This window comes from Rhipicephalus microplus, chromosome 2 (genome assembly GCF_043290135.1).
Source record: "Rhipicephalus microplus isolate Deutch F79 chromosome 2, USDA_Rmic, whole genome shotgun sequence".
NCBI classification, from domain to species: Eukaryota; Metazoa; Arthropoda; class Arachnida; order Ixodida; family Ixodidae; genus Rhipicephalus; species Rhipicephalus microplus.
In genome coordinates, this window is record NC_134701.1 from 269,950,041 (window position 1) to 269,964,179 (window position 14,139).

General features: G+C 43.4%; 1 protein-coding gene across 1 annotated transcript; it reads right to left on the reverse strand.

Moving 5' to 3' along the window:
* Positions 1 to 778: 778 nt before the first annotated feature.
* Positions 779 to 14,135, reverse strand: LOC119169980 (splicing factor YJU2). The gene is made up of 7 exons (XM_037420984.2): positions 13,863 to 14,135; positions 13,663 to 13,763; positions 13,451 to 13,595; positions 12,613 to 12,747; positions 11,324 to 11,505; positions 7,593 to 7,722; positions 779 to 5,537 (listed from the first exon to the last, which is right to left on the reverse strand). Exons 1-7 carry the CDS (start codon positions 13,884 to 13,886, stop codon positions 5,289 to 5,291), a joined length of 966 nt encoding a protein of 321 aa, XP_037276881.1. The 5' UTR covers positions 13,887 to 14,135; the 3' UTR covers positions 779 to 5,288.
* Positions 14,136 to 14,139: the final 4 nt, after the last annotated feature.

The window sequence follows — 14,139 nt, forward strand, 5'->3', positions numbered from 1 at the left end:
CGCTTCTTTCAATCAGCAGACCACTAACTATATATGTACGTGTTGCTTTTGGATGGTTCTATTGTCATGACCACGACATACTATACTCCTAAACTGCCCAGACAGTGGGCTGCTTTGGGTGCTTGTGTCCTCATGCTCGTTCAACCGTATAGTGAATATAGCCTATTCGTCTGCTACTCTGCGGCTTTTTCTTAGTCAGAATGCTCGTACTATGCGACAAACTGCCAGCATATATGTGATTGTTTTTGCAATTAAAGAGAGGGTCAAGCATTTATTGTATAGCGGTGAAAAACGGCTGTCACCATAGACTAGCATGGTGTGGACGACCTATATGAGGCATTGTGCTTGTAGGCTTTCATTCGAATGCAAGTAATTTCTAGATAACTAGTGTTCCATACGTCAACTCAAGGTATTTTGCATTTATGCATAATAATTACACAATATAATTGCTCTGCGCTGGCCAAGACATCCTCACAAGCGCTGAGGCTGACGTGAGCGAACAGATGCTCACTAGCATTAGTTGCGTCCCTAGCGGCAGGAGGTATGAACCAGAAACCAAACTTTAAATTTTGACATTTTTGTGTATAAACCTAATTTGGTCAGAAACTCCATGACAAATGGAGCAGAACAACTGAAAAACTGTGCAGGCAAAAGCAGGTCATTATAAACAACGTGGGCGCTAGAAACATGGGCATGGCATTCATATGACTTACCGATGCAATATGACATTGCACGGCAGCTGAAGAAAGCACACGACGTAAGAAACACAAAGGAAACAAACATATTATGCAGTTTTTATACATTATAGCAATATATACATGTCACTTCATAGCAATGTCATTCAGGTACTTAAAAGGGTTTTAGTAGTATTCAAGAGAGTTTGAAATCTGAAAATGTGTGGCATAAGGCAAATTTCATGACGGGTGTGGGATTCTCTACGAGTCCACCTTGGGGACTGTCCACTTTGGCCTTCACTGATTGGCTAGAACTTGGCGAGTAGAGCACCCCCCCCCCCCCCCCCCCCCGTTTCCAGTCCATCTTCTGTGTCATTTTAATGTTACGAAACTTTCACTACTCTTGACACAAGTGAGAAGGACGGAATGCGTTTCTCCGCAACAAATGCTGCCCCCAGAGATCCACTCTGGGACACATCTCGATGGCCATGCATAAGCTCTAATTGGGTTAGCCTTTGAATTAGGTTTAACGCAGCCGGCCGCCCAACGTACCTGGATGGTCAGCACGCATTCCCTGCATCTTTCTCAAACAGCTTAACACATTCATATGCAAGTTCTTACTTGTCCAGTTTCATAGTGTCCTGTTACTATACATTTCGTTCACTTTTTTCATCTTTACGCTGGGAATGTGCAGGTTCGCTCGGTGCGATCACATGGTCGAGAGTGCCATGTGATATCACGTCTCGCCAATTTTTCGAGGTTCTGAATCCAGTCCACTGAAGTGGACATGTCCACTAGGTGGCCCCATTGAGAATCGCATCACGAGATGTAAAGTGAAGTGAAAGACACCGAAAGAAATGGAAGGCCGAACAGTTGCATTCTTTGTGCCGATGTCTCTACTTTTTTTTTCTTGGACAGCAATACTAACATGCTTGTACTCTCAAGAAGGAAAGTAAATGAAAATGCACTTCATACTTAAGAGCAGTAGGTTAATGCTGTCTCTCCACGACACTTCCGCTTTGTCAGTGGTGATTGACAGCACCACAGAACCCGAGAAGCATCCCTCCCTCAATCTACGACCAGTCTCTTTTCTGACTAGGTACAAATAATTTTCACCTTTCACTTTTTATCACGACGCGCTTTTTGGCATCTACCTCTATGTGCGTGAGTGTTGCCAGTCACAATGCTGTTCGCTGTTCGGAATGCTGTTCGGCACACTGTGATAGCTTTTATCCTGCTATGAAAATAGAAAGCGACAGTCATACAGCAGATAGGCACTACGTATGAAAACTGCTACCTAACAATGCGCTACGCAGCAGAATATTGAAAGGCTAATAAATAACAAAGGCCGTTTCCGGCCTAGCACTGCGGTTAACGGTGAATGGCACGTACAAGCAAAGTTTTGTAGTTAACTGTACAATCAAGGTAATAATTATGTTCACCTTGAGTAATATATTTGCTCCTGCCTTTTGCTTATCATTTTCTTAAATCTTTATTTCAAGTTCTATCACCTTCTTTTAATGCTGGTTTGTTTCTAATCACTTAGGATTGAAGTACTACACGATTTTTACACTGACAACAGCAAGCTACCCATTAAACGCATTTAACTATTATGGCACCACATCGCCAGACCTTCCATTTGCATACTAGCCAATTTTGAAGATTCGGAATCCGGGAGAGTTCCGCTACAGGGGGGGGGGGGGGGGCACAAAAGAAAACAAGGACAAGCAAACATAGCGAAAAACAAAAGGGGGTGGGAAGGGGGTCTCAATCGCAAGCGCCAACATCGGCGTTGCGGTCTTATAGTGGCTAGGAGTGTTCGAACACACGAAGGTAGAGTTTTTCACTAAGGTGACAGTCTCAAAGGATCAACACAACTAGCAAAATCTATTTCAGTCAAAACAACTCGCGTGTATCTTCCTGGGACACACGTGAACGAACGGGACGGCGCAGCTGACTGCCGCAAAAGCGCGGGTTGAAGCTTTGCTCACTACTAGATTCTTTTGACAGGAACGCCAAAACGCGCCTGGCCAATTTTTAATGCGATAACAATTATATGGACAGTCCAGGCTGTATTTTTGCCGTTACCACCGCCGCCGTCCTTCACCGTACATGTATACGTATCTATATATATGAACACTCAAAGAAAAAAAAAAAATGGCCGCGTATCTGCATGTTGTACTGCAAATGTCGTCGAAAGACGATAGTCTTGCGTCTGGAGAGAGTGATGTTCTGCACAAAAAAATTGGTGAATAGTATTCTTTAGGCGCTGCGTCAGAGTGCACCGAGCCGCAGCGGAGGCGAACGAGTGCATCAAGTCACGTCACATGTGAGGCATGAGCGCTATCTGGCAGTTATCTTGGAAAACGAAGCGCGCGCCGTGTGCGCGCCTGTCTGGGAAGTGATAAGGTGTAGAACGCAAGGCTACGAGTAGGTGCCGTCTTAACAAAGCGTTGGAAACACTCGCCTTTTCGGGTAAGCGTTGCATCGTCAGCGCAGCGTGATAATCGCTACGGTCCTTAGAATTACTTATGTGTGCTCTTTCTATATAGTAAAAGGCACACATACATACTATTGATGTGTTGTTATAGTGCCTCATATATGCGCAATAATTGCTTTTTAATTGACAATCGCACAAGTACGAACGCTGAATCTTGAGCAATATTGGTGGGCGCTGCGGATGGGGTCGGCGGTTTGAGTTATCGTTAGGAGTGATTTAAACTTTAAGGTATCGTTAAGGGTGGACAAACGGACAAATGGACAGACATACAAAAATTCTTCCGTCGGAGGTCTCTAAGAAAGACTATCGTCTTTAAAAGCCGCCCGTGCTCGGCACCGAGCTTGTCGCGATGCGCGCTTATCTCGCACGTGTACTTTGCCCCATGAATGGATGCCTGTGCGCGCACGCTTATCCTTTTGTAATAGAATCAAGTGCCTTCGGCTTTCACTGAAACGAAAGCATTAGTTGCCGGGCCCACAAAGGTCACTTTGGGCTCTGCACAGGCCCCTTTTGCAAAAACAGTGCGCTTTTCATACACAGCGAGGTATAACGATGGGACACTTATTAGTTTGTACTCATCTATACCTGTGATTACGTATCGTGCAGCGCTTTTGTTTAAACAGCGCGTTACGTGTCGAGCGGTAAACGTTGTTAGTTTGCTGTCGTCCTGCGAGTATGGTTTTTGTCCGTCATTTGTGTGTGAGCATCGCACTGCACGTTTCATCTGCTTGCCGTTCTCAGTGTTACATTCCAAGTTGTTGCTGTTGCACATATTGCTTCACCATTGCACTGAAACTGTAACTTTCTAAAATTTTTACGTATTTACTGCATTTAACCTACCGCTGCGTGCCCTCAGAGCTCGTAGATCGCTATTGCGTTGCTGTGGCCGCGGTTTTGTGCGCAGCGGTTGCGGCCAAGAGTAGTTCATTTTACATAGAAGTGTGGCAGTTTGGGCTAGTTGGTATGACATGACGATAGTTATAGCGCGAGAACAAAACGACGGCAAAGAGACAAGAAGGACACGATTCCCATGTGGTTGGCTGCGCATGCGCCTTTGAAACTAAGTCCTTTTATGCCATCTACGATAACGTCTGCCGCAGTTTTGTTGGAAAAGTTTGCGGAAAGCAGCGTTGCTTTGACTGGTTGAGCGCACACTTTCGGGGTTCCGTCAGTTACGTTGTCACTATACATGATCGTGTCAAGAGCGACCGTGGTTTCGTCTACAGCAGTTGTGGCAACGACAATCACACGCACTGTAGAAGACAGTGCGTGCGCCGGTCGCATGTGTACTTCCGAAGCTTCGAGTGCGCTGCTCTCAACGTTCGTTCAACAGTTTCCATATTAAAGTTCGTATCACTTGCCGCGATTAGGAAATGTGTTCGGAACATTTGGTTTGAGGCCCAATGAGCATAGCGAAATTTGGCAGGGGAATTTCAAAATTTCGTGTCTGCCGCGGTTTCGCATCATTGAGATTATGCTGTACGTTTATATGAACGCCTCTTAAGCTCATTTATAATAAAATGGGGTAGGTTTGAAAAGCCTGGAGCGGATTGAGCTGCTTTTTTGTCAAAGCAGTCAGATCATGCACAGAATTTTTGATTTCCGGGAAATTTTCATGACAACCGTAAAACCGGAAAAAGCAGTCAAAATCCGGGAGTCTCCCGGCCAATCTGGGAGACTTGGAAGGTATGCATTTGTTGTGAGGCTGTGAGGGGTTTGAAGGTATGCATTTGTTGTGAGGCTGTGAGGGGTTTATCTAACGAGGCTAGAGCACCTGACTACTATATTCCCAGCATAGCTATGCATGTTCACTGCATCTTCCTTCAATATGGACAGTAAAACTGCCAGCCTGTTGATTCATTTACATGATGACGCTTGACACTATAATGCTAAAACTATTAGCTTTAACCAGCCCAATGTCATGTTTCATTGAAGATTAGCCAGATTAAAACAATGTATCGAAACAAGCATGTCCTTTTGAAGACATCCCAGTTCAGCAGCACATATGTGAAAGTGACAATTCAGCACGTGCAGATGAATTCACGGTGAGATCCCACTGTACACTGTGAAACACTTGGCAATAAAAACATGTAAACTACAGCTACGTGCTGCCATCAGTCTGAACTGCTCTCGTCACTTGCAGAGTAGGTGCCCAACAGACTAAGCCCTGTTGATGAAGGTGGTGCCGACTGTGCCACGCTGGAGGAACTAGGGGCTTGGGGTGTAGTCCCACAAACTCCTGAAGCACTTGACCCCTTTGGCCGCACTAAACCAATAAGTGCTGTCTTTGAAGAGCTGGATTTTACAGACGAAGCACAAGCTGTTGATTGGTTCGTAGTTTTCGCTGGCTGAGTGCAGTAGTCCTGCAAACAGAGCACCAATTATTTCAGCAACATGTGTGCCTGATACACCTATTTTCATACGCATATATTCTGGCATCGAAATGCACGTCTGGGAGGGGGACTGGAGGTGCTAAAAGGTTCCAATACAAGGCATTGCAGCCTTCCCATCACTTTTGAAGGCCGCCACCATGAATTTTCTGAGGTCAGTGGATCTCAACAAATTTTGCTGAGTACATTCTTTTACAGGATTCTGTCATTTATGCCATATTACGGACTGGACAGATACCCAGAATCTTTACAATGGAATGTTGTTGATTGCCCAAACTCTGCCAACGGGCTTCCCACAATTATTGGCAACATAGTGCATAATGCCATTTATGGCAAGGCGACAAAAGTGAAAGAACTGATGTGCCACTACGGCATCTGCTGTCCAGAATGCAACAATTGTGGGTGTTTAGCGAGAGCTTCGTTGTTTGGGAGCGTGAATTTCAGTTCCTTGTAGGAGTAGTGTTGCACTGTGGGCTGTGCACTCGTATCAGTCACGAAACACCCGCAGCAAAGGATTACCATTCGCCTTGATAATGAAGTGCTTTAGCTAGCAGTGCTGGTTTACCACACAGAAAGTAAGCTAATAATGTACTGGTTGAAGATTGCTCATCCCCAAACCTAACCATGCAGAAACACTTTCTGTAACATATACAGACGAACCCGAAGCTGTCAATTGGTTCGAAGTTTACAGAGCTGTACAGAAAGGTGCATGCCATGAAAGGTGACTTGTGCATGGCTTATATTAAATTTTGTTGACCCTACCTACCATGTGTCAAATGCCACTATGTACAAAGTTATGCACTCATCCTATAAATATAACAAAAATATTTAGTTTCCCACAGATTTCCTAGCGTTAGCTGAGAGCCCCATTGTAGTAACCGGAAACTTGGGCCACTAAGACAGGTGGTGCTATCTGGCAGTAGAATGCACTTCCAGGCAATCGCATGGCTGAATTTCTGGTGCTACTTCTGGTTTTACTCCATGAAAAACGAATGGCGACACCAACTGATCTCTATAAATGCCTATTAACTGCAGCTGTCATTGTGGGACAGCTCCGAGGAGCTTGTCCACGTGGAACGGTCTGTTACAGACATAATATTGCTGTTGCGGTGTAGTCACCCTTCTCCTGAGCGTCTGCTCAACGCCACCTCTGCAGCTTTCATACTCTGCACTTGTGAAAACCAGCATGCCTTGCACGATTTCCAGATTTTACCAGTTTTTACGTCATGTGAAGACGAACTGCTTGGTTAGCTTGCGGTTTCAGTATTGTACTTTTTTGCTTTTTTAAATTATTGCCACATTTTTTTCATATTTCTATCATGCAGCCTATAACACGAGTGTCTCGGGAATGTAGAAGCACCATTACTTTGACATAGTAAAAAAAAATGCAAGAGTGGGCCTTTAATGATGGTCAAGCACATTGTGTATTGTGATAGTACTATTAGTCTAATGCAGCATTAAATATTTGTGGGGTGCATTTATTATGTGAGTGCATTCATTACACGAGTAAATACAGTATATTGCAAGACTATTTTTCATTTACTTCGTTATAAGTGATATTTAGTTATATACGAGTTCGGTATATCCAGGTTTGAGTGTAATGTTGACCATGTGGGTTTATTTAGAGTGCACCTAAATCTCAGTATATCAAAATGCACCCACCAAGGCTGGGAATCGAACCTATGCCCTAGTGCTTAACAGTTCAGAACAAAAACCACTCAGTCACCATGGCGAGTACCACCCTTTAGTTGCATATTTCCTCATTTCATCATAACACCTACCTCTTAGACTGCCATCCATCTTCTTATCACCCAATTTGTAAATTTAGTAGACCACTAGTTATTCGCCCACAGTATTCCTTGTACTCCTCCCACCTCTGCCCCCCCCCTCCCGAATGCAGTCACAATAGTTGGTAACGAACGAGAACCTCAGGCTCGACAACACAATTCCATACCCAATATGGTGAGACATCCGTCACAGCCTACGTAGCCTTTTGATCGTCGGTTTCCTTGGATATTAAGAGCTTACCTCTGCTAGGATATCCGTAGGTTTTGCATAAGTTGTTTTTGGCTTCTTCAACACTTCTTCCCCACTGTCTTCGTCACTGTCTTCAATAATTCTTTTCACTGTGGCGCCTTCATTTTTTCCAAAAACGGACCTGAACAAAAAAATAAGAAAGAGAGTACTGCAATTTTTATCACTGCATACAGCTAACTGCTAACTTCGTGTCATCCTTTTTTTCTTTCTTCTGCATATGCATTCAGGTTTTCAATTCCTGTGTCTAAATATTAATTCAGCTAGAACATTTCGTATTATAAAGGGCAAAACAAATAAGCACCAGAGGCTGTAGCACTGTAGCAGCACTGTCCCTGCTGAGTGAAGCAAAGTCGAGGTTTCCATAATACTGAACTTTTGTTGCGATGCATCTTCATCTTGTGCATAAAGCGCACACATACTAGCTGCATATTTCTAGGCATAGGCTGGAAAGACAATTAAAAACATGGACCCATTTCATTCTTTCCTGATAGCCTCACTAAACGACTACCTTCACAATTACAAATAAAACCTACCACAAAATCTTTCTTACAGATATAAGCAATTAGAATTATAATGAATATGGAATTCAAACAAGGGCGACTCTGTGGTAACTGAATCTTCATTTGTTTAGTGCCTGGATGTAGATGTATTTATACATAATGCCATGAGACAAAGAAGGGGCACAACCGCTGTTAACAGGTGCCAGCATGAAATAAACACCAGCTGGAATTTAAAACGTGACGGTGAGACAAGTTAGGGCTTTCACTGCTACTCTACCAACTGGCAATGCTCAGAAAAGGTGCATGCGTAGGTCTTCAAGCAAAAAAACCTGAACTATACAAGTTCATTGCGCAGAAGATCTGTCTGGGTTATTTATTACAAAGAGGCAGCTTCTGCTGGGTTATTTATTACAGAGAGGCAGCTTCATCATGACATAAGAATAGTTGTTGTAGGAATCTGTGTAGTGCAACAGAAGTTTTTCTAGCATGCCATATCGATGAGCTTGAGATAGGAAAAGTATAAAGGAACCAAGTAAATCGCAAAGGAGCTTGCTAAAATAGAAATTTTAAGAAGCCTGAAAGGCAGGGAGTGAATGTGTTCCCCGTTGAAGTGTAACGTCTAGGGGCAAACAACGCTGGCTGAATCATAGGTAAAGTAGCCGACAGCGTCATTACATAGTAAGGAAGCCGACAGCGTCTGCTAAGCTGAAATAAGGTAGTGCAGCATCAGTCTTGGTGGTTCACAGATACTTGCACAGCTAATGCTTTAGTAAGCACTCAGATAAGTTGCTCTGAGAGACCAGAATTTTTGGATAATGAGCAATGGCTACTTGAACATGAAAAGACATAGCGAATCACTCAGGACAGAAGTCGCAAAGTAACGCCTACTATCTCTGAAGAGCTGGCAGGAGCACTGTTATGAAGGATGACATTACGCAAAAAAAAAAAAAAAAAATTGCGATTTCTATGACACGACAGTGGGCAGGGCTTGTGTAACAGTGAAGTGTAAAGCAGCTGGTAGCAATAATAGCACAAAGCTTTCTGTAACACTTTGCATTGGCCAAGTACAGCAGAATATTGGTAACCACGCTTAATTAGAATGAGTGCCTCTAAGGTGAAAGATTTTGTATTTGGGTACTAATGTTACTATTAATAGTACTGCTATTAGCGATTCAAACTGAGCACTTGCCACCTAGCGGCCACAACTAAAACTGCCGCATGCGCCCCCCCCCCCCCCCCCCCCGCAAAAAGAAAGTGATGTTCAAAGACCATTACTGTGCACCAAAATTCGTGTCATCGCGGTGGAAAAATGGCTACATACTGTTCTATCACTTCCCGAAGGATGCAGATGACGTGCGACGGAGAACGGCCTTGATTAGAAATTTATGCATTGAAAAAAATGTTATGGACACTACGGTAGTTTGTGCTAATCAATTTGCTCGCGATGCGAGTACACCATTTTTAGCATGTGTGCATTCTTGTCAATACTCCGGTTTCACTAAATGCAGAGTATAGCTTTGTTTATTTAAGCAAGCGCTTTATGAAATTTATGTGTGTGAGTGTAAGTATTTTTCGCATATGCTTGTTTTTTGCGCAAGATGATGTGCTACCCATTTTCATTCTAAGCCGCTGTAATCTCTCACCCCGAAAACATTTTGTATCGCATGCGAGCATACGTGTGCACAAACGCATGTGCAAATATGCATAAAGGGTGGGTGTAGCTCACTAAGAAGATTTTTCGTTATGCCCCTGCCAGTGACGTACGTTTCTTTCGAGTGAACTGTAGTAGTGAAACCTGAAATATATTTATTATGGACAAACTTTAGGTGTTCATGCCTACATTTACAACACAGTGTCCACAGACGGTGCTGTGTTCTCATCAAATGCGGGACGCTGACAGTTTAGGTTTGTCAGCTCGCAGAAAATTTCGGAGGAACTGCAAAAAGTGATTGTTCCGGCTTTTGGAGCGTTCGACTTGTGGGCACATCGCTTGGTTATTTTCCGACACAATGCAGTGCAACTTATGTAGGAACAGGCTTGTTTCCAAATGATGCATTTACCACCATTCCACTGAAGTAACCGATCGCTAATTTCCAGAAATCTATCCAGGTTAATTGAAAATTAATTTACTTTGACTATTTATGAGTTTTATATTGATGAATACATTCATCAGGGTCCTACGGCTGACATTTTCTGGAGGTGGGGTGCTGTTTAACCACCCTGTACGTAAGTTCACGTGTGCGTAGCGTACGTGCATACAGTCGACTCCCTGTTAATACGAAGTTCACAGGAACTGCAAAAAACTTTAAATTAAACCACTTTCAATTAAGCAAAATGCACAAAAAAACTATACTTTTATTGCATCACACCTGAAAGTTCTCTACAAAAATAGTCTGTTATCTTCTCTTGCCGAACCTGGCTGCAGCTGGCAAGTTTTCCAAGCACTACACATGTTGAAGTGCTTCTTAAACAAAACTAAAAAAAAACACAGCGCAAGAGCAGCAGCAACATCGGTAGTCCTCGGTGGCGGTTAGTTTCTATGTCGTAGTCCACTAGCCGAACCATCTGCACAATTTATCTCTTCGTTTGTGGATTGCATGGATCGACGTTGCTATCCAAGGCAACAAATTTCTCAAAACAGACATCACTAAGAGTGGCGTACGGGGCCTCAGTGAATTCTGTGACTTATCAGCATTTTTGGGAACCATATCAGACACCATAGCGACTTCATTGGCACAGATGGCTTGGCTGTTTCAGACTGCATCGATGCTAATATCATGGCTGCCGTTGCCGGTACGTGCCACGGAAGTCTACCCACGCGGTTATCAATATGCCGACGCCTTCGCTGCCGCCGCTAACCAACCTTTTGCCGCACTTTAAGGCATGCATCGACATTCTGCATCAATCAACGCTGTTGTGGCCAAAGGAGCAGAATTGGCCTATTTGAAAAGCTTAAAAGATATTGAGGATGACTGAAACTTGACGGCGAGCAAGAAGCAAGACAAGTTTACGAAACAGTTTCATGCTAAATAAAGTGCGGTAACTTGCAGTTCACACCTTGTTTAACTTAGGCGTTAAATGTGCACATTTTGTCTTTTGAATCATCGATATATCGAACTATTTCGCGATACCTTCCAAGTTCGATATAACTGGGATCGACTGCATCTGCTATGCTCTGAACTAGAAGTGGCAATATTGGGAATTATATACATATTGGCTCACGCAATAAATTTTTCATCCTCTTCCTCTTGCTTCTGAAGCATGGCTTCCCTCTCAGCAGCATAGCGTCCGAGCATGTCGTCAAAATTGACGTTCGCCTGCCGCTTATTCAGGTCCTTCAGATCTTCAAGGGCCTCGATCAGGTCCATCTCTTGCTTGGATGCCTTTGTCCGTTTCTCCAGCAGCTGCAATCATGATTGGCCATTAGCAATGTTCAAAAGAAAGTGCATGCTCAGCTTTATTTGCAGATGATACAACTCGTGGCGTTATTTGTAAACTTCACTTGTCTTCAATTTCAGGGCTGCTAGCCACTCAACAAAAGATTTCAAGTTTCTAATACATTCTGGAAACGAGGCGGGGGCTTATTTTTGATTCAATCGGCCGCAAAATGAGTGAAAACATCAATGCCTGATTACAATACGCGAAGCATGACATTACCTTTAATATATCTGTAAAAAAAGTGACTTTCAAGTTTGTTGTTCAAGCCTTCTTTGTTCAAGTTCCAAACTTATGTAAAAAGTTAATTACAGTGAAAACCATGCAACAAATATTTTCAGCGTCTTTGCATATCGTAGGTAAGCACAACACAATCACACACTACAAGCCAGAAACTCTGGGAAAGAAGGCATAAACAGGTTTACTTAATTTAAAAAAAAACGTGCTACTAATGACAAACATTTCTCGTGTTCGTTTTGATGAGGTAGTATTTGTTTAGGTGTCGTTCAGCAGAGAATGAAGTTCGCAACCAGTGAATATGTAGGTCAGAATGCGTGGGTCATTGCTAAAGGAGTTCTAATCTCCCTGCTGAGACAAGTGCCAGTGGCATAATGGTTAAAGAATCGTTCTTTAACATTAGGGACCCAGAACAGTAATCCCCCAGCTGGAACAATTTTTTTATCGGGTGTACACGTGCATGCAGCTAGGGTAACTCGCATGAGCATGTGTGATGTCGCTCGATCAGATACCAGGTCCATCAACTGGTGTTTACAATTCGCAGGGGGGTAGATAAGGAAATGAAACCTATTTTGTTGTACATTGGAGAAAACAGCCAGTAGAAGCGGCTGTACCTGCAAGGAATAAGAGCTGTTGCAGGACCGCGTCATTTCATCAAGTGCGTAATAAATACTACAGCCTTATGTGATTAACACATCAACTCCACATTCCTTGATTTCGTTTCCTCTAAAAACAACATAGAAGCACAGAACGTGAAGGCAGGCAGTGTGCGAAAACTGCAACTGCCGACTATGAAAAGACGAGTGAAAGAGGAAAACAAATCAATTTGCTGTATTAACCTTCATTGGGTTGTTCTTTTCCTCCTCTTCCTCTTCCTTGGCTTCACGCTCGGCCGCCTCTTCGGCCAGCTTGAGAGCCTGGAAGTTCCTGCTGGCGCCGTGCTCCACGATGTAGTCAGAATTAGCAGGATCTGTCTAGGAAATGAAGAAAATGCATGAGAGACTGGCCTTTCACATGCCATATTACTGAAAGCGGTAACAAATTGTCAAGATAAAAGGCACCACAACACAGCCCATGTCCTGTGCCTGCTCTTCCTCTTGTGCCCCTCAGTTTCTTCACTTTTTTCAGTGTTCATGGATATTGAACTAGCCCAACAGTCTGTTCTGCTAAAGTGATACTCGTGGATGTTGTACCCGCCATCAAATGGACGGATGGATGGACAGGAGCTCGACATCTGAAACTGGCTTCCAGATGAAGGATTCATACAACGAGGTTTCACATTTGTTACACTGGAAGGGCTCCTTCATCTCAGTGGTGGCTTCTATTTGCCAATGGGCAGCCTGCTGCAAGTGTTGACCATGCCGATCCATGAAAAGGTGGGAAAGAACGTGGACACCTTGTAAATTCCAAAGGGTGTTTGGCAAAATCATGTGACCATTCAAATAACTAGGCCATGTTTATTACTAAATTTAAGCATTTTTATTATTTTTTACTCTGTCAGCAATCACAGGATTGACGGACGGGCGGACGCGAGATTGAGTTATTAAAGGCTCTCGCCTTAAAAACTTGAGCGTTAACTAAGGTCATTACGGCAACGGAAAGTAACCAAATGGGTATTTGATGGCTAGTAATTGGTACAATAAGCCCAGGTGCTTAACTACACAAATGACAACATACCTTAAAAGTTATTTCAGCAAGGCAGCGTGGGCACTTTATGTAGAAACGGAACACTTTGATCCCCAGGTAATCTTCATTCTGCACAGTTTCTTTCCGTGCGTTGAACTTCTTCCCCTTGTAGATGTACTCGCCGCACGTTTTACACCTGCAAAAACGAAGATATTTTGCATATAACGGGTGTTTACGTCGACAAACTCCTGGTTGAACTTTACCTCATATTGCAAGGAGCCATGAGACGAACCGTGTACTGTCTGTCCTTAGGAAGCCGAAGTCTCGGTATTTTCAACGGATCGAAGTCCGGAGGATAGTATTTCTGATGTGAGAGAAACAGAGAGCATAGCGCATTGGGAGTACTGCGCGTGAAAATGGTGTTCACAAATAAGTTCAAAAACATATCGAACGCAGCACTTACGTTGAGAACTTTTCTTTCGGACATTGTCGCGCCCTTTGTTCAGCGGATCTCACAATAAACACCAAATAATGAAATACAACGACAACTGCGAAGGTGAAGTTCAGTAGCAGTTCAGTGCACCCACGAAAACTTTAGTTCACCACTAGTTTACTTCAACGAACACTAAGGACGATTAAGCGCCATGCGAAACGCGCTGCTGTTCGAGCCAACGATTTCAGAATATGAGCACCACTAGTTTCACTTCCATACCCAATTGGTTTCAGTTTTGTTATTTTCT